The sequence below is a fragment of the Pteropus medius genome, unplaced genomic scaffold (assembly GCF_902729225.1).
Source record: "Pteropus medius unplaced genomic scaffold, Ma_sr-lr_union100, whole genome shotgun sequence".
NCBI lineage: Eukaryota > Metazoa > Chordata > Mammalia > Chiroptera > Pteropodidae > Pteropus > Pteropus medius.
In genome coordinates, this window is record NW_024344253.1 from 8691087 (window position 1) to 8712289 (window position 21203).

At 33.0% G+C, this 21203-nt stretch overlaps 1 protein-coding gene across 2 annotated transcripts in view; it reads right to left on the reverse strand.

Annotated features, from left to right (window-relative positions):
- Nucleotides 1-3982: 3982 nt before the first annotated feature.
- VTA1 (vesicle trafficking 1) overlaps nucleotides 3983-21203 on the reverse strand; it is a 57864-nt gene continuing 40643 nt past the window's right edge. The window contains exons 6-8 of one of the 2 annotated variants that reach the window (XM_039869749.1): nucleotides 17568-17741; nucleotides 11523-11603; nucleotides 3983-5500 (exon numbers count right to left, since the gene is read on the reverse strand). In XM_039869749.1, coding sequence (XP_039725683.1) covers nucleotides 5355-5500; nucleotides 11523-11603; nucleotides 17568-17741 — 401 coding nt within the window. In that variant the 3' untranslated portion in view covers nucleotides 3983-5354. The remainder of the gene's footprint in view (nucleotides 5501-11522; nucleotides 11604-17567; nucleotides 17742-21203) is intronic. The other variant, XM_039869750.1, reaches the window with a different exon arrangement.

The window sequence follows — 21203 nt, forward strand, 5'->3', positions numbered from 1 at the left end:
GAGAGGGAGATGGGGGAGGAGGAGGGGAGACTGGGAAGAGGAGAGGGAAAGAGAGGAGTGGGGAGGGAAGAGGGGAAGGAGAGGGAGGGAAATATTTCTGGTGTCTCTTCCTCTTCTTATAAAGACACCAGTCCTATGGGATTAGGGATCCACTCCAATAACTTCATTTAACCTTTATTACCTCTTAAAAAGACTTACTGCCAAATACAATCACATTGGGAGGTAGGCCTTCAACATACGAAGTTGGGTGAACACAATTCAGTCCATAACACCTTTCTGCCTGTGCCATCTCACATATACAACTCCTGTTCTCAGTAGGCCATCTGCCACAGCTACACTAGCTACACTAAATTACTTGAATTTCCTGAATCTCCTACATTTTTTTTTCTCCATGCTGTTGCTCTTGGTTTAATTTTTGCTCAGTTCTCCCTGCTTCTCTGCCTAGTAAACCTTCAGCTCAACCTTTTCTTTGAAGCCTTCCCTGACCTTCCCCATGAAGAACTATTGTTTCACACAATACCTCCAATGTGGCATTATCACAATATACTTTAAATGACAATGGATGCTCAATACATTTTTGAATAAATGAATGATGCTAATATTTTTACAAGATCTCCTAATATCACTTAACTATAAAACTAGTTCCCCAGGAAATTATATCATGGACTATTATTATACAATCATCTCTTTTCCCCCAAACTTTAGGGGATATCTGAAGGGACAAGCGCTCTTGCCTCAGACTTTCAAGTAGAAATTTGAGGAAATAACTAATTATAAACATTATTATTACATTTATATTGAAGTCCATATCCCAGTCTGATTTCCTCCTAAGGTGAAGGCTATTTAATGTAATGTATTTTTAAAGCAAAAATGTTTAAAATAAACACTGTATGTTTAAAATAAAAATAGTAATGTTATTTGAGATAAAAAAAAAAAACAGGAATGTATAGGAAACTCGGGACTCCCTAGCAATGTGGGACACCCTCTCCTAGATGACATACTAATCCATTGCACAATTCATTTAAATTCTATTTTCCCCTTGGACTCTCAGTCCTTTTGCTATCAAGCCATAGGCTCCAGGGTGTGTGTTCATGCCCTATACTCACTGCCTAGAACCCACAGTTAATTGGAACACAGTGCCCAGATAATAGAAAATAAAAATTAATAATCTGTTACACATCCTGCTAATAAGAGTTGTGACCTTGATTGTGACCAATGACTTTATAATGTGGAGTTCACTTACAACATCTCACTGTACTCATAGTAGTTTAACTGACGATTTGCCTGCATGGATGATACTTATTGTCTGAAACAGGCAGTCTGAGCTTAGAAATTATTAGCTGTGCAATGTTAGCTATGCAGCCTCAGGCAAACTTATTACCCTCTGGCTCAGTTTCCTCATCTAAAGCAAGGATAGGAGCCCCTCGCAGGATCATTGGCAGGATTAAATGAATTAATACATGTGAAATACTTGGCATAGTGCCTGGTATTTAGTAAGCACTCAAATGTTAGCTACATTTACTGTTATTAAAGTATTGCTTACTTGGAAGTAGTCCTACTTAATATACTCCAATGAATGAGCTTTCAGTTTCAGAATTCTACGTAGACATCAGAGATTACAACCATGTACGCATACCTCCATATGAATGGTGTCTTATCATTTTGTGATCTCTTTTAAGAAAAGATCTTTTCTACTGGTGGAGGTTTATAGTCCAAACTAGATGATCTGATCCAATTGCTTTGGTATATAAAATGAGTAAAGTTAAAAATTAAAAGAGGGGATGAGTAGGGAGAGGAAGCTGTACAGATGAACAAAAACCTTCAATCCCTAGTCAGTTGTTTAAAGATATTTGTAACAATGCTATTAGTGTGTAAATTTCTTTGGAAAGGACAGCATATAACCTTAACACATACATAGTCACCTCGAATTTCTAGAAGTACAAATTGTATATAGATCAATTCTATGAACACCTGAAGGTGTGAATTTTCAAGATCTGTAACGGGAGTCTTTTTCTTGGTGTAATCTTGAAGACTGAACTTCCTTGGCAGTGCAAACCATGGGAACTGTCCTCGGCTTCTAGCTCCAGTTCAGCAGTGATTTAGTGAGATGTCTGTGACAATCACTGTAGACAGATCTTTATCTTACTTTTTCTTCCCTCTCTGTATGCATTGACAAAACAATGTTATCAAATAGTGTCACTTGGGATGGTCACAAGAACTTGGGATCACTGTACTTCAGCCGAAATGTCAGAATTCAGCAACTTTCTCCACTGCTATTAATGGCTACTCATTCCTTCCAGGTATTCAGGTTAAAACCTGAGAGTCAACCGTTACTCCTATGCTCATAGATCCAGTTTATCAGAAATACTGTGGCTCTACTTTAAAATAGCCATAAACCAATATTTTACCTCCACTGCTATCCTTGATCTAAGCCATCAGAATAGCTCACCTTAATTATTGTAATTTTACTCTCCCAGCTTCCACACAGTAGCTGCTATGACCCTTTTAAAAGTCGTCGCATCAGGTACTCTTCTGTTCAAAACTTTCAGTAGCTCTCCATCTTGCTTAGAGTAAAAGTCAAGTTTTTTACAAAATTTTATGTTCCTAAACTTTCCAGCAACTTCACAAGCCTTCCTTACTTATACCCTCTAACTTCTTCTACCTCCCTCTGCCAGAAATATCTTCCTCTCTTTCCTTCTCTGCTTAAGTCATCTCAGTGAGGCATAACCTATTTAAATGCTCAGGTCTGCACACACCTAAGTACATCCTATCCCATATTCTAGTTTTCTCCCAGAGGTTCCTAACAAGTTCCCAGTTGATGCTGACACTGGGGTTCCAGGGATCACACTTCGAGAACCACTGCTTCGGGGGAATCTCTTCTTCCCGACTCTCAACCTTTCTAATTTGGGAAGGGCTAAACCACTCAAACTTCAGGGACCACCAGACTACGGAAAGTGTTTCTTAAACTTCTGATTGCTTGGCCCCACCTTTGAGTTTCCGACTGGATGGGAATGGGGTAGATCCTGAGATTTGCATTTCTAACAATTACCCTTTGAAAACCACTAGTAGAATACATGACATTTTTTATTGTTTGTCTGTTTCCTCCCATTGTAATATAAACTGAGGCAGGTTTTCCCCCTTGTTTTCTACTATTTACTCATGCAAAGGACAGTATCAGGTACAAAGTAGCTACTCAATGAATACATGTTGACTAAATGATACTATCCGAGTGTTACGTCGGAAAAATTTCTAACTTTGTCTTGTCAGATTTTATATGAAGAAACACAAAGGAAAAAATATATATATAGTTTCATCTCCTCATGCAAGAAAGCATTTTAAAGCAATGGGCCACAGAGAAAACGAATTTACTGATATTCAGGAAATAAATTATTAACAATTTGCAATATTAATATAACCTTAATGTTAACAGTAAGCACTTATGGACTACTACTACATGCTGAGTATAGTGTAGGACCTCATTTAGTTCTCATAACTAACTTGGAGGTGGCTAGTGGTGTGTTGCTTCCATTTTAGTTAAGGACTCCAATACCATCGCCCACTTATCAGTGGACTCCAGGGTTTCCACATTACCACCTTCCCTCCATGTGTGCTCTTCCAATTGGGAACAATAAAAATAGGGTGTAAAATAAGAGATGACAGTTTGCTTTCTAGTGTGCAGACATATTAAGATTTGGATTAAAATTTTTACCTCTTACAACTCTGAATTCTAACCACTTTTTTATGACAATAAAATTCTAGAGAACTATATCAGAGCACTGGATTTCTAGATGTAAATGTTTAACCCTACAAATGCTGTAAGAATTTAGTTCTGAAGATATGGGAACATTTTTCAGGAGTCAGATTATTTGGGGCTTGTTTTTGCAATAATTTAGAATAGTTTATTTTGTTTGAATATTTACCATTTTAAACCTTATACAACAGCATTATACTTATGCAAAGAAAAATAGAAAGACACAACTGGTTACGAGTTAATAATTTATTTTCTTTTAGATAGACTTAGATCAGGGGTCAGCAAACTTTTTCTTAAGGGGTCAAATAGTAAATAGTTTAGACTTGCAGGCCATATAATTCTACAGTTGTGGAAGTTGTGGAAAGCAACTAAGGATAAAACATAAATGAATGGGTATGGTTTTGATTCAACAAAAATTAATTCATACAAGTAGCCAGTCTATGGATATTGGTTTGCTGACCCATATATTAAAGAACTTCAATCTTAGTGGAATATATGAAATGGACCAGATAAATTCCAGGTAAATTTGTCAAATTTCTCTTTTTTAAAAAAACTGCTTGTATTTTACTATAGAAACATCATATTCTTATAACTAAAAATAATGACAAAAAGTGAAAAATTCTAGCATGCAAGTCAAAACAGATGTTTGGTTCCATAATAAGCTGAACTAATTAAAAGAATCCTTGTATTTATTTTTTACACAGCACAAATGTAGGTGACAGTTAGTCCAAAATTCCCCACAAAACTTATAAATTTAACAACCGAGAATCTAATTTCTTCTAATCTTCTGCATCATTCATAGCTCTGCACCCTAGAGAATCCATTCCATAGCAGCAGAGGCGAATCTTAACTTAAAGCACCAAGTTTCCAGGCATTACTACAAATGTCTTTTTTTTCATTCTCTAATACATGCAATCTGCCTATGAAGCAAATACCGATTCACCTTACGCTTCAATGGATAACGGAAAGCAGCTGGGAAACCAACATTATTCTTAGTCTAAAAGGAATTCTACCTCTTTACCTTATAACTCCTTCCATGAAAATTTTAACTTTTAATGTAGTTATAATTAACACGAATACAAATTGAATTTTGAACATAATCTCTTTCAGATTCATCTAACAATTTAGGACATTCATATTTGTTTTATAAATTCTGAGGAAAACAAAAAACATGATTTCTAATCTGGAATATTCCGGCAATCTTTATTAAAAGTTAAATTTAGAATTTTATAGCAAAGTAATATATGTCCAAACTACAGATTAAAAAAATTCCTTAATTTATGTAAATTAAGATACAAAGCTTATTCTCAATACATTTTATAGAACTGTATTTTCACTTTCCGAAGCAGGGTTCAATTTTAGGATCTTGCTAACATCAGCCCTATCTAGCCAGAGATTATTGGATCCACTAAATGGACAATGAAAACTGGCTGAGGCTGCTGATGAATGCTTCAACAGGAATCTGATACACGGACACAGATTTCAGTGTTATGTTCAATGGAACCAAAGTCTTCCTTAAACTGTGCTCCTGACAGGCTGAAGATAGAGTAATGGACTGTTAGTTCTTAAAGCCAAAAATGCATGGATCTGTTGCACAAAGGCTTCATTCTCTGCCTGTAGTCAGTAACTTGAGGGCCTTCTGTAGATTCTGCACAGCGGTGCTGACATCTTCATATTGCAAAGCACTGCCAGCATATTTGCAGTATTTCTGAGCTCTAGCAAAGTCTTCTGGTGTTAGACGGATATCCCCTAGAAGAAAAATAATTAAGATATCTATAATAATGTAAAAAGTATTCTGTTTAAGTTAGGTAAATGCTTACATTCAAGATTATACAAAATATTTAAGGTTATATAACTACATGGAGGATTTTTTCAATCCCAGTTGTATTTAAATAAATTTTCTCATGCTATCATTTTTATTACTAATATAAAACATACCTATGCCGATATATAACTTATATGAGCAAGATTTTTCTTTCAGAAGTAATAAACTAGAAGCCTTTTTATTTTGGCAAATTATTTACAAAAAAATTATATTCTGAGTAAAACAAGGGCAGTCACTTTGGCGTTTATGCTAGAATCACTCTGCTTCTCTTTTCATGGATCAATACACACAGACTAAACCATTTAACCCTCATTTGAACTAAAAATATAATCCTTGATTAAAATAAGGAAGAACAAATTTTATGTAAAGAATTACATAAGTTGTTTAACTTTTTTTAAGCATGAAAAGATTCACACTTCTGTGCCATCCATATAAAAAACTAAGGTTTAACAGAGATTTTTATATCATTAAACTCCATAATTAAATATGTCAACAATCTTTACAAATTATTTCTTCAAAATTTATTCTCAGCAAGTTTTCCAGTTACACATATGATTAATATGTGTAGAGCCCAAGTAAATAATTTGAGTAAATAAAACACACTAAGAACATTTCATTCAATCTAACATTTAAATATACTTGAACATATATTTCTAAAGATGAAATTAAAAATTGACTTTGTATCTTGTCTTTTGAAATAAATACCATTTTCTTTAGAAATTTTATGAGGATTCTAGGAGAATTGATCAGAAGGCTAGGGGCATAGGCTATAACAAATCGAGGATAATATATCTTGATTCTGTTTACGTGCCTGTACTTAGAATGACTTTGTTTAGTTGTTTTTAATTTTGCTAAAGATATACGGCATAAAATAAAAACTTTAACATTTCCTAGGTAAGGACTTTAAAGTAGATAGCAATTCCAGGTATTTTGATATTAAATTCTCATCCAAATTATTTCCTAATTTTCAAAAGAGTACTAAAACAATGTATCCTAAAGTTTCTAGCCCAGTGCCAGTGACCAGTAAGTGTTCAATAACTTTAGTGAATATTTTAAAATGAATAAAGTTCATACAGAATTAAATATTACTTAAATTTCAGATTTTAAGATAATACACTTATATATCCACATATGGTAACTAGCCCAGTGTGTTACATATATAGCAAGTCTTCAAATATTTCTTGAATTAGTGTTATTAAAGATTACATTAATAGTTGGTTTTTCCTGTTGTGAATCATACATTACACATTTCAATTACAAAGTAAACCCTTATTTTAATTTCCTTGAGTTTTGGTCTTGCTTAAAGAGCAAGCAATACAAATCAATAAACTAGTAAATTATAATTGTATATTAAAAAAATCGTTTCTCTTTAATTTTACTTTTAGTGTTTTAGTGACTTGGCAATTGTTACCCATTAACCTAAAAAACAATTATCCCTGCAGTTCTGCTGACAATTCAGTCAGGCACGCTTCACCTTGTATTTTTTCTTGAAAATACCTACCAGATTCTTCAATGGTTTTTCAAAATATATTAAGAGGCTCTAGTCACCTAGTGAGTCCCTAAAAATTGAGTTTACCTCATCACTGCTCATTTTGAGCTTTAATATTCTCTCCTCCTATCTCAGGGCAATCTTTAAATATATAAGGCATCCATCTAGAATTTACCAGACTTGCTTGGAAGAAAGCCCTAATGCTGAGGACTAATCTTATTTTTACGGCATTAGCTTTAGTATTGTTTTGCTGGCATACCACTTATTTATTAATGAGATAAAATGTGTAAAATGGCGAGAACTCAGTTACTATTTTAGTTTTACAAACTAAACTTATCCACCAATGATAAAACTATTTTAAAAAACACTGACTTTTTTCATGAAATAAAGATTACAGTAATTATAAAATGTGAATGAAAATATTTTAATAAAATATAATTACAGATATATAATACATAACAGACATGTATGACAAATTCTGTAACTCGAAAAAACCTAGATAATAACCATGTTATGATTTAGATACAAAACCTAATTTAAAGACTTATATAGAGATGTTAATTTATTTTTAACAATTAGAAATATAAAGAACTTAAGCCATGCCAAATAGTTACTTTTGCTATTTTCTAACAGGTTAGTCTTTCCTTCTTTTAAAAAATATAATGTGTAAGTCATTAAAATATGTTAAAATTTTAAGTGAAATAAAAATAAAATGTCTCCTAATTATGATTCTTTTAGCATTTAAAAACTAAATAGAGAAAGTGGGAAAGACTTAAATAAGAAAGGAAAACACATTTCAGGAAGAGAACAAAAGTTCAATTTCAATATATCTGATTGTATATTCAAAATAGCAAATATTGCTCAAGGCACCAAAATAAAAGTTGTTTTCTCTATTATTAAAATTAACTAGAACCCACAATCAGAATCAGAGAGGGAGGATATTGTGGACCTAAAAGATGTTTAAAGGATTTGAGAGGTTGTCTAATAATACATCTCTTTCTGAAATCCATGCTTCTAAGTTCCAGATGGCTTCAGGCAAGACCATTTTTATTACAAAGATGCTTCTCCCTTCACAGAGCAGGACAAGAACAGGGACAGAAGACAGCTAGAGCTATCACTCAAGTTCTCTATTAGAACTCTGGAAAGAGAGCCTTGGTCAGCACTGGATCAAAGACAGCATTACATGGTGTAAAGAGAAATCTCCACATGCTCAGCGGACATAAACATCCATTCCCAAAGCTGACTTATCAAGTTTCCAAGGAAGAACACTTAATATAAATACTTCCAAAATGAGTCTTTAGAGATTCTTTCCTATTTAACTAGATCGAGAAATGCATGTCAAGGACCTTGGATAATCTGACCCTAGTGAACTCTCTCATCCTCTGACTTAATGGAACGTACAGGCAGGATCTCAAGGCACTACCTGGCTTGGAGTAAATCTTAGTGATAAATGCAAGTATGGTACTAAAAACCCTTATATCCATGCACTGTCAAGATATGTCACTTAATAATGGCAACAACAGTTGCAATAATTAGAGGTAAAATTTTATTAGGTCAGGTACTATGCTAAATGTTTTTTAAATACTCCATTTAATTCTCAATACTGTATAGAGGTACATGAGGTAAAAAAAAAAAAAGGAAATATTGTGCTTCAAAAGCTACCTTTCCAATACCACTTTTCTTTCCAGAGGCAGCCAGAAATTCACTACACAAATATTTAAAATATATTAATACGAATACACACATGTAAAGCAAGTACTAAGCACTAAGCACTAAGGAGAAAAATGCAATGGAAAGCGGGTGTTGGAAGTACTAGATAGAGGCAGTAGTGATGGTGGTTATGAAACAACTATTTATTTTTGTGGATTCTCTAGACTTTTCCTATGCATTTACACACATATGTACACACAGGAGGATTTAAAAATATACAATGTATGAGTCATTATACATTATACTCATACATTGTTTTACATGTTTTTTTGTCCCTAAACAGGTCATACAATATATGTTCTGTAACTTGTTTTACTTAATATGTCTAGATCTTTTCACACGAGTTATCACATTTTTTTAAATTAAAAAGATATTTTAATCAAAAATTATTGGAGGTGACATTAATAAAATCAAATAAGTTTCAAGTGTACAATTCAATAAATAGTATGTTGTACACAACTGCATTATGTGTTCACCACTCAAAGTTAGATTTTCTTTTGTCACCAAATACTTAACCCCTCTTACCCCCTCTACTTCCCCCCCTTCCCTCTGGCAACCACCAATTCACTATCTGACATTCTTTTTCAATATGTGCACAGTATTCCTTGGTACAGATGGATTGTAATTAATTTAACCGCTTTCCAATTAATAAGCACTTAAGATTGTTTTCCACCATTACTACAAATGATGCTGATATAAATATCCTTGTAAATATATTTTATGCCCATGTCTAGGTATTTCTTTAAGACAGATTTCATTAAGTAGAATAGCTGGGTCAAAGGAAATTGTATTTGCAATTCTGATACTGACAGAATGCTACCAAGAAAAGCTTTACCAATTTACAGTCCCAATAGCATGCAAGTCATTCCCTGTTTAACACTGTTGCTTACAAATCTTTTAAAATATTTTTGCATCTACTGACATAAAACCAAATGCTTTTTAACTCTCGATTTCCCTGATTATTATTAAGGATAGGTATATTTTCATTGCACATTTGCATTATATGTTTATATTCTCTGCCTATTTTTTTTTCCTACTGAGTTTTATTTATTTATTTGACGAAGCTCTTTATATATGCTCTGGATACTAAATTCTTTATTAAGTATCAATTTCATCCTGGTCTATTAGTTGCATTTTAACAACGTAATGGGAGGGAGAGAGTCTTGTGCTGTATGCAATTTATTTTCATTAGTCAAAGCTGTTAAGACACAACCAAATGAGACATAAGAATTGTGAGATAGTTTATCTAATATATGTATAACATATATATTCCTTACAATCAACTGTTTTAACATCACCTTGAATACATATCCTTTCCACAATGATCCAAATGTCACCTTTATCATTAATTTAATTCTCATACTGTGTCGCCTATTCTGTTTCACTGACCTGTCTATTCCTTTTCAGATATTTTTGCATCAGATTTTTGGAAGAGCTTTTACGAGTGAGTGGAGCATCTGAAAACCAAGTTTAATAGAGGAATACTGTATTCACTGGGCAAGTAGGTTATCTATTAACAATTATTTTCCATTCTGTTCTTATGTAATTTGCTAGTTTATTACAGGTTCCTATTTATTCTTCCTACCTGAGCACTGTGTTGGCCCATAAAACATACACATAATTTTAAACAAGACTTTTCAAGATTCAAGGTTACTGCATCTCTTGAATTTAAGTTTCATAATTCATCCACTTCTGATAAAACCAGGAAAAGTAGAACAAATCTAATGGAACTCCTACATTTAAATATAAGTAAAATATATACATTTAAATGTATAGTCACCAACATAGTCCCTGGTGCCAGAAGACACCATTATCTTATCAACATAGAGTGTGTTGTGCTCAGACACATACATGCTTCCAACCTCTCCCCTAACTTTTATTAAATTCTGAACCAACTATAGACAATTCCTTTTGCTGTAAGACTAGTAAGCCAACTGAATACAGAATTAAAGGAATACAATTAAACCAATTCACGTTATGCTCATAATGTTACCAGGACTAAGAGGGAGATGGGCTATCCCCTCCCATCCCCATTCCCAAAAACTCGCTCCCCTTATTCCATGGCTGAAAGGCAGGTAGCTTTATGGCCAGTTCCCATTCACAAAGGGAGAATCGAAAATCAGTGGGAAATAGAACTGCAGACATAGTAACAGGGGAAACCCAACAACACAACGGAAAATAATAAAGCAAGGTTTTCATTCTAAATAAAAAGGACTAAATCTCATCAGACATATGAAGAAAACGCTGAATGAGAAAAACGAAAATAAACACAACAACAAACTAGGGGGAAAAAAACAGAGAAGTCAGAAAAGTAGGACAGATTAAAATCAACAAACCAATCACCCAGCCTATGAACCAAGCAAAATAATTAACCTCAGAGATTTTATTTTCAATTATAATTTCTCTTCTTAGATGATCTAATAACTCAGTGCAGATGAGAAATATGATCACAACACATGGTAATCTTAAACTAAATCTAAGTTCCATAACAGCTTTGGCTACATGTTTGTGCTACTATGTATCTTCAGAAGTATAAGAAAAAAAACTGTAAAAAAAAAAAGGGAATGCCTTTGGATTTAGGTATTTTTGATAATATGAAACTATCTTGGTGCACTGGAGAATCTAGTGAACACAGGCATTCAAAGAAATGTGTTTCAAATTACCTAAACACTCCTAAGGTAAAATGACAAAACAACATCCCAAAACAAGAGATACACTATATCTCATAAAACAGTCAGCTGACTTACCCTGGGAAAGTGAACTGAAAAGTGCAGGATCAATGGCTGGAATAGTCTGTGGAGTAGGTTGGATAGTGTTACCTGTTACACCTGCAAATCAGAAAACCGCAAATGGGTAAAAGTGGAAAACCTCTTAGTTACAAGGTAGGAAAGCATTTAAAGGATCATGGAGGAATTTCATTACTTCATTTTCTTACTTTCTTGAAAGCTTAATGAATTCTAATTGGATATACTTATTTGGTGTTGAAGGCTGGTACAGAAAATATGCAAGAAAATACATTTTGAGTGTTACATACATATATTGGCTACACTTTTCCCATTAGGTATTGTATTTGTCATGTCTAGTGCTTTAACTCGCTTCTTGATTAAAGCTTACCAAATATCTGTACAAGTAACAGACTCCCTTCCTACCTTTTAATTTCTTAGCCAATTAAATAATTTGGGGCATGAAGTGTGATATAATTATGATTTAGTTAAATTTACAGATGAAGTCTCACTTCATCACTGCATGAAATTACAAATTATATATTCCAAATTTTCTAGTTTACATGTTTTCAAGATGATATTTTTATATATCCAATAAGCAATTAGTTTTGACTTCCTGTGAGAACTTGTCATGACTGTCATAGTCACTGGATAACTAGCATCTTGATTAGTGCAAAGTATATACTAGGGTTGAAGATTATTAATCATCTAAAAAGCTAACACAAACTGTTATAACTTCCCAGAAACTAAATGATTCAATCATCAAGAGAACAAATGAAGAAGAAAAGTTGTTAATCTATGTCAGTACACTCGAAAAGAGAATAGGATTCACTTGCTCTAAGATGACATTAAATTTGAATAGGCAATTTGTAGTAAGGATAAAGTGAGAAACACATTGGGGTAAAAAAAGAACAAATGGGGAAGTTTCCAGGAAAACAAAAACAGCCAATAAGAGTTCTAGAATGATGGTTTCACAAAGGTTGACTTAAGTTCTAAAATACAGTATGCAGGTAAGAAGTTTTGACTTTGAAGGACCTTCTCATTCACAACCCAAAAGAAAAAGTAGCTTAAATATACATTAGTTTAATCTCATTTAATTTTGTTAAAGGGCAAACTAGTTTCATTTCATAGCCGTTGAAACTATTAAGTCACAAAAATGTTACTTTTTAAACAAAAATCGAACTAGTAAAAAATTTAATAGTACCTGGGTATACAAACAGAAAGTCAAGTATAATTTTAAACAGTACAAAAAAATAGATGAAAAGTCTATTTCTTATTCCTACTCTACCCTTCCATGCACATACAAACATATGTAAGTCCAGTCCAAAGTGTGTGTATAAAAATAAATGTTCTTTGCTAAAAATATGTGTGTTCTTGCCTAAATCAAAATCCTCCAAACAAACTCCTTTCTCTCTGGAGAGGCACACTGTGGACTGTGGTATGCGTGTTTTGCAAATGGTAATATTCTGTGCACTATTCTGCATTTTTCACTTAATATATCTTAGCAATAACTCTAGATTAAAATATATAAATCTGCCTTGTTCTTTTAAATGGCTACACTGCATTCCAATCGATGTACAAATCACAGTTTATAAAGCAATTCATTAATGATGGCCATTTAGGTTGTTTCCAACCTTTTGCTAATATAGATAATACTATAGTGAATACTCTTTTACACTGTGTATATATTTATATGAATGTATTTATAGAAGTATACTTCAAAGTCAGTAGACATACAAGTTTTAAATTGATCAATGTCTATCTTTTGCTTGTTTTTGGTAAGTGCTAACTGAATATATTAAACTATAAACATTTGACATAATTATCCCCACAAAACTGGCTGAACTTTTAAAGGCAAATTACATAATATTTTTTAAAAAGTTAGCATGCAAAATTTTAGAAAGATCTTCAGACTACCTAGTCAAGTGCTTTGAAGCAGCTATACCCAAGACATAGGTAGATGACTGTATATATTCATGTCTTAAAAAAAAAATGTTAAGTCTACAACCCTCCCACAGATCAATCTAGATATCAATGCCATTCTTTTATGTTTCTGCCTAAATTAAAATCTTCCAAATTCCTTTGTCTATAGAGAAACACACACACACACACACACACACACACACACACACACACACACACACACACACACACTTCCTCTCTCTCTCTCTCTCTCCTCTTTTGGTCAGCATTGTGCATTAATTTAAAATATTTATTTGCATATCTCCATATGATTTATGATTTAAATTTTTTTAAAAATTTCAATTATAGTTGACATTCAATAGTGGTTAGACATTTATCTGACCTATGAAGTGATACTCCTCAATGAGTCTAGTACGCACCTGACAGCATACATAGTTCTTACAATATTACTGACTATATTCTCTAAGCTGGACATTACATCCCATGACAATTTCGTAACTATCAATTTGTACTTCTTAACCCTTTCACCTTTTTCACCCAGACTTCTAGCCCCTTCCCATCTGGCAACCATCAGTTTCCATATCATTAAGTAGGCAATAACAATTAACAAAAACAAAACAATTTACAGGGAGAACATTTAATTATGCAATAAAATTTTATTTGAGCAATATTAAAAAAATAGTATTGATTTTTGGTTAATTTTTAAGCAGATGTTACATAGCTTATTAGAGAAGATTAATATACATTCAAGAATTAAATGTTACAAGATTTCTAATTAAGTACTAAATTGTTCTACTCACTAAAATGGTGTGGGGGAAAAAGGAAAAATAAGTACTGGTTAGAAAAATGGAGAAGAATAAAAAGTATAATTAAAGAGAATTCTGAAAGGTAGCAGCATTTGGAAATGCAGAGAAAAAGTGAGAAAGATATGCTATCTATGAGGAACACTATAAGCAAAGATAAAAAATAGGACAATTGGGTTGAATAAAACTTCAGTATAATCATAAAAAACATCATTGATAGAAATAATTAGGCCAGAGTATAAACAAGTTTGAAAGCTGTAGAACTCAAATGCAATATTTCTGACAGCTAGAACAACAATAAAATGGCCAAGTTTTCGACCTATACATGAGGTAAGCTGCATTTTAATTAACAGGCTAGCATTAATTATAAAATCACCCTATTATTTAATCTACTTAGAATAATTTTTACTGAGATCTTCGTCCTCTCTATTTACCAACTATAAAATGTGTACGTTTCCAGAGAAAGAAAACACAGTATACTGCATTGCCTACATCTGATATCACAGTGGGTAAAGCACAGGAGGCAAACACTTGGCCTGTTTTAAACAATCACCATCCCTGCTCTCCTTGCACCCCCTTTGCTTTTTCGTGGAAGAGCTAAATACTGTATATTAGTACATACTATTCTTTCCAGCTATCTTAAGGATTTCCTTTTGATAAAAGTACATCCTGAACTTTTATATGAGAGAAAGTAAATCATTCTTAAAGTGAGTAAGAGGGGAAACATCTGCTATATTTATAAACTAAAAAATCTTTTTTTCATTTTCTATTAGGCGACTATAAACTGATTTTTTAAAAACTCTTTTAAACATAACAGAAAAAAATTCTGCCAGCTAAGAGAAGATTCCAATAGCTCAAACCAATCTTAGGGGGAAATATATATCAAAAAAGTAGGTTTTGATATGATAGAATTTTAGTTCCTTGGAGGAAGGGACATGAAAGTGCCAAAACCATAAAATCAGAAAGACTTGGGTTGAAATTCTAGTTCTGTCACTTACTAGGTATTTTTGTATTTTAATTTTCTTGAGACAACTGCTTCATTTCTTTACTGTTTGTAAATTAGGGACAGTGATACCTAATATAGTTTCTGTAAAATTAAATTTGTAAAATAGTTACAATAATTATTTAAATGCTAAGTCTATAAGGATGTAAAGTAACAAGATAGGTCCTTATTTAAAAAAGTTCAGAGGTTTTTAGTTTTATGCCGTCACTCTGAGAAACAAAAGGGGGTGGGGGCGGAAAGGCCAGAGGTTAACTAGATCAAAATAAGCTGTTCATGACAGAAAATTTCTGAATAGAAGACTACCTCCTAATATCTCTTTATGTCACAGATATTCTAAGCTGGAGATATTGTCTGTTAGTTTGAACATGTGGAACTACCAATATTTTATCACTTGTGTTGTACAAAAACAGCAATTTCATGTGGTTCAACCTATTATAGCCATCCTACCAGAAGTATACTTTCCCTATCATATACACATATATTATGCCTATATGTAAAATATAAGTGCATATGCCTATACCACTACTCTGCCTTAAGATGCACTGTTTAAAAGATTGCCCCTGAGGCAATCTTTTTGTAAGGTCATATCCTATGCCCACATGTGACATTTCCCTTGACTCACAAATGATTTTAAGTGTTCATTAACTTGCTATTAAACAGCCTGTCTTTCCTTGGCATAGAAATAGGAAGGAAGAAGGAAAAAACGGAAAGGAAGCTAATTTGCTGAACACTGATTTTGTGTTAGGCATAGAACTAGTCAATTTTCATTTTTCCCCCCTTTGATAATTAAAATAACAAATGAGATGTATGATTAATTTCATTTTAGAAAGAGGAAAAACCCCCTAGGCTGAAAGAAGTTGAATAACCGTTAAGTTTCTGGTTTAACAAATGTACTTTATATTCTTACTTCACTCTTCTATATGGATGCTTGTGTCTGAGGCTCTTGATTAGTGATTAAATTTACTACTATGATTCAAACAGTATTCATCTAAGGCAAAAACACCTGAGTAGCTGGTTTCACTGATACCGTTCCATACTGGAAATACGGACTATTTCTAAAAGATAATAAAATATTTAAAACAGTGCTCTATAACATTTTACTTACAAAAGTAATTCAAATTGGTTTGCCTATTGATGTCATCACGCAGACCATAAAACAATAAAGTCAGGTTAAAATATACAGAATGATGACACCAAAAGAGATCAGTGTTAAAATTATTACTTTCTCATTAATATTCTTAAAGACAAAAATATCAGTAATATTTGTAGATAATATAAAGTTGAAAGTTTTAAAATAGTAAGACACTAATAATTACTGCCAAAATGGTCAAAATAGAAAACTTTTAAATATTATTCAATTCACATTAAGCAATCTAAATAGTTTGGGTAAACTGAGGCTGGCAACTGAAAGTTAAGTAATGGTGGGTTGCATAATAGAAACAGTAGCAATCAGGACTCAAAAGATAACTCTCGTTTTATCAATTAAGTAGTATGAAAGGTTTGTATGGTATATTACCACAGATTACCCTCCTGCTGAAATAAAAGTAAAATATTAAGAACAATTTGTAAAAAAATAAGTTAAAGATTTAAAATATAGTTTAAAATGCTCTTCTATTTGGGAGTAAAAGTGATGCTTTATTGACAACAGAAATGTATGGAAGAGTATCTCTTTGCAACTTTTAAAAATATCTTTACCTACTGACATCAACTTATTGGGGACTAGTTTTATCAGATATTTTCTCTATAAAAACATATACATATAGTTCTGAATTACTCCAAGATAGTAGATATCACTTTCCTGTTTTCAGTCTCAAGTTTGCAATCTTAAAAAAAGAAAATAACCCAAAGCCTCTCCTTTCACTAGTCTGTGATTCCAGTGCTACTGAGATTCTGTGGCTCAAAGCCTGCTCCCCTCCATCAACAAAACCCATGCTGAGGGCAGAGTAGGGTCCTAAGGAAATAAGGCAGGAAAAATCGAACCTTGCTATTACAGTGGGACGCTGACTGACACATCCTATGATAAAAGCCCCTTTACCTCAGTGCTATTCTTTGAACAATGAACTGGAAGGACCGAGAGGGAAAGAAAAAAAGCACAGAAGCTATTTTTATTAATAAAAGGTTAATAGTAATCAAAATGTGTAAATTTGTCATTTCTCATAAAACTAAAATACAACTAACATTAAAACTTTAACGAAGAGGATATAATGTTTTTTGTGGGTTCAAAGAGAATGTATAGATCTTATGCTTTATGGTCATCCTTATGAGGCACAAATATGAAAAGAACTGCAGTTAATATTTATGAAAGAAGAGTTCCAACCTTGTTGAGGTTTAATTTCCTACCTGTGCCGTGAGGTACCTCTGCTGGTGTATTAGCTGGAGCGTGCGCGCCGGGCGGAATCTGTATTCCAGTACAGCTGCTCGATGGCATGCTGCTGGGGTCGTAAGTCGAAGATGATGGCTGAGGTGGCTGAGTGGGCAGAGAGGTTGCGCCAATATCTTCATTTTCTTCAACATCTATTATAAAATATATATGCAATGCTAAACGAGGTATTTTGAAATAAAAATGCTGAATATTCTTGTTTTGCCATATAGGTACAACAGAACTTCAAATACAATTCTACCTAACGCAGCTGATGAGCAGGCTCTATCTCAATAGTTTTGATTTTTTCTTTTTTTAAAGCACTTAGTTATGCCTGACAATATTATTACCACTTCTTTTAAGTTAATACTTCTCAAATCTATAAAATCTTTGTATATGGTACATTTTTCCTAAAAATAAACTTCTTTTAAACACACTCCTTAAAATTATGAAAACCTCAGGACATTTTTGGCAAAATATATCACATTTATGCTATCCAATAAGAACTCTATTTTTTGACGGCTGCTTTTTACTCAATAGCTGTTCAATGATTATCTGCATTTGTTGTCTAAATTATTAAGTTAATCATTAAAAACAAAGGAATAAAACATTCAATGATCTATGTAAAACGTAGTAAAAAATGTTTTGAAATGCAGATTTTTAAAATATACTATATATCATTAGCTGAATTTGAAAACTACTTTGAGAAAATAAGATTTTGACAGTCTATTTAAAATCACAATCAATCACTTTTGGGAATCTTAGTAATTTAAAATAAAATAAAAGAAATGTAAGCCAGAGCTATAGATTTCTGAAATAGATTTGTTTTCTATATATATAAAAAAATAATCTACCTACTAATCTGAGATATACATTTTAATAAGTAACCTTGTACTTATACCTTATGTACACTAAAATAATTTTTTACTATATTAGAGAACTCTAACACTTAATACATTCTGGGAAAGGAAAAAAAAAAAAGGTACTGTTTAAAGGCACTGGAGAGTAACTCAAACTGGCAAAAACTAGAGTGAAGATGGCCTTTGGAAGAGGAAATCTCACCCCGTAAGATTAGCTTTCATGTTACTTTTCACCTGATGGCACTCAACAGTATGTGCAAAGGAAAGTATTGCAGAAAAGTGAGCCTTACAATGTATGCATGAACCCCAACTAAATACCTGTATGGCCCTGAACCATACACTCACACTCAGGGAAGAGTCTAGGGGGCCCTGGAGAAAGTCACAGCCTAAAAGATGAAAGAAAGAGGGTAGTGTTAGATTTCGGGCAAGTTAACTGATAAAGGCTGCAGAGGAAGATAACAGAATAAAAGAGGTACAAGATTGCTTATTTATCAACAATAAAAATTAATAGAAGCATGGTGGGGGGGGGGAGAGGGAGGCGTGGAATAAAATATGACCAGTGAAGAGAAAAAGAGAGTCTATAGAAAAAGACCCCAAATGACCCAGATAGTGAAACTGACACAAAAATAACTAACAACCAGGTACTATGTTTCTAGGCCACAGAGAAAAATGTAGTCATAATAAATGAAAGAAGAAAAATTCACTAAAGAAAACTGTAAGAGGAAATAGAAACAGATGTGACTATGAGAAAACAAATGGCAAAAATACTGGGCTTAAATCTAGCTATAGCAATAATTAAATGTAAATGAACTAAAACACTATTTTGAAGGTTGATGCTGATGGAGAAAAAAGGAAAGAAACATCTATAGGCTTTAAGACTCAGATATGTTTAAAAGGATGAAAACAGATAAAACTATGTAAATACTAAACAGACAAAAGCTGAAATGCTAATTTCAACAGATAAAACAGAATTCATGTCAAGGAATATTAACAGACACAATGAGATGTTTCATAATGATAAATGGTTAAGCAATTAAGAAAACATAAACAACTATAAGGGTATATGAAATAAAATTTCAAATAAAACAAAAACAGAACTAGTAAATAGTATATTAAATACTACATATTTTACAAGACTATATACATACATAGACACATAACATAGCTCTGAAGAAATTCAGATGAAGAGATCATTAGATAGTCAGGATTCAGATAGGTAAAGGAAGATAAGTAGGAGGGGGGAATGTTTTTAACTAAAGAAAGAGTGAAAGGTACTTTCTAGCTCTGAACTTCTATGGTTGTAATAAAGGGTTTAAATAGCTGCTATGGATCAAACTATGTCCCCCAAAATTCACTGATGAAGCCTTAATGCACAATCTGAAGGTATTTGGAGACCGGTTCTTTAAAAGGTAACTAGGGTTAAATGACGTCATAAGGGTAGAGCCCTAATCTCACAGGACTGTGGAAAGTTCTCTCTTTCTCTCTCTCTCTCCGTCATGTAAGAACACAGAAAGAAGGTGGCTGTCTAAAAGCCAGGAGGCAGGCTCTCACCAGCAACTGAACTCTGCCAAACCTTGAATTTGGCCTTTCCAGCCTCAAGAATTGTGAGAAAATATCTGCTGTTTAAGCCACCCAGTTGATGAATGGTATTTTGTTTCAGCAGCCCGAGCCAACTAAGACAATAGGAGACAGGAGTAGGAAATAAAACTGGTAAAAGAGATTGGTGCCAGATGGTGGTGAATCTTGCTTGGTAGGCTAAGCATCTTGGGTCTTTTTTGTGGACACTTGTATACAGTGGGACTGATACAAAACATTCCTGATTATGGTCAATATTACAGTAGGAAAGGAAGTATGTAAAACATTTTAAAGCATTAAATGGAAAAGAAATAGTGCTGTGGCAATCTACTTAAAAAATCCAATTCCACTGTCATGATGAATAAATAATCCAGAAACATAACCATGCTTTATAATAGTCCATTTTAAACACTTAATAACAACTTCCTATATTACATTATTCATGCTGTAGTGTTAGTGTAAAACACACAGAACTTAGAGTATGAAGGCCAAGACGTAAGTTCTAGTTCTCCCTCTTAGTGCTTCTATGACCTTAGGACCTTAGGCTGGCTTAAAAACCTATGTAGAACCTCAATTTCTTCCTGTGTAAAACAGAACTAACATAAACCAGCTCTTAGAGATTTTTGAACATATATGTGAAAATGATTTATAAGGAATAATGATTTAAGGAACAATGTTAAATGTAAGACATAAGATGACTATAAAAAGCATTTTATGTGAAAAAGACTGTTTAAAGATTAGACAAGGGCATATCATGAAGTGTCCTTCAGAAAGATATAGCAACAACTTGAAATTTTGCATGAAAGCTTGTATAGACAATGAACTGCAAAATAATTTACACAGAGTATCCATATTTAAAACTGTGTCTTTTCCTTTGAGTGGCATTAGAAAATTCTAAATAGTCCTCTGAATGAATAAATAAAACACAAAGGTTTTCCTGTCTTTCCCACTTCCTTCTTCTTTTTGGTCTTTTAGAGGCAAGTTTTTTGAAAAGTAATACACACACACACACATATGGTAAAATTTACATTTCTTGGGTACACAGTTTTGACAAACTTATTTATAGAATGAGTAACATAAACCACAGTCACAAATGGGATATTCCCCTCATACCAAAACCTTTCCCCGTTTCTTTATAGTAGATCCCCTCTCCTCAAGCTGAGGCACTCATTAATGTGATTT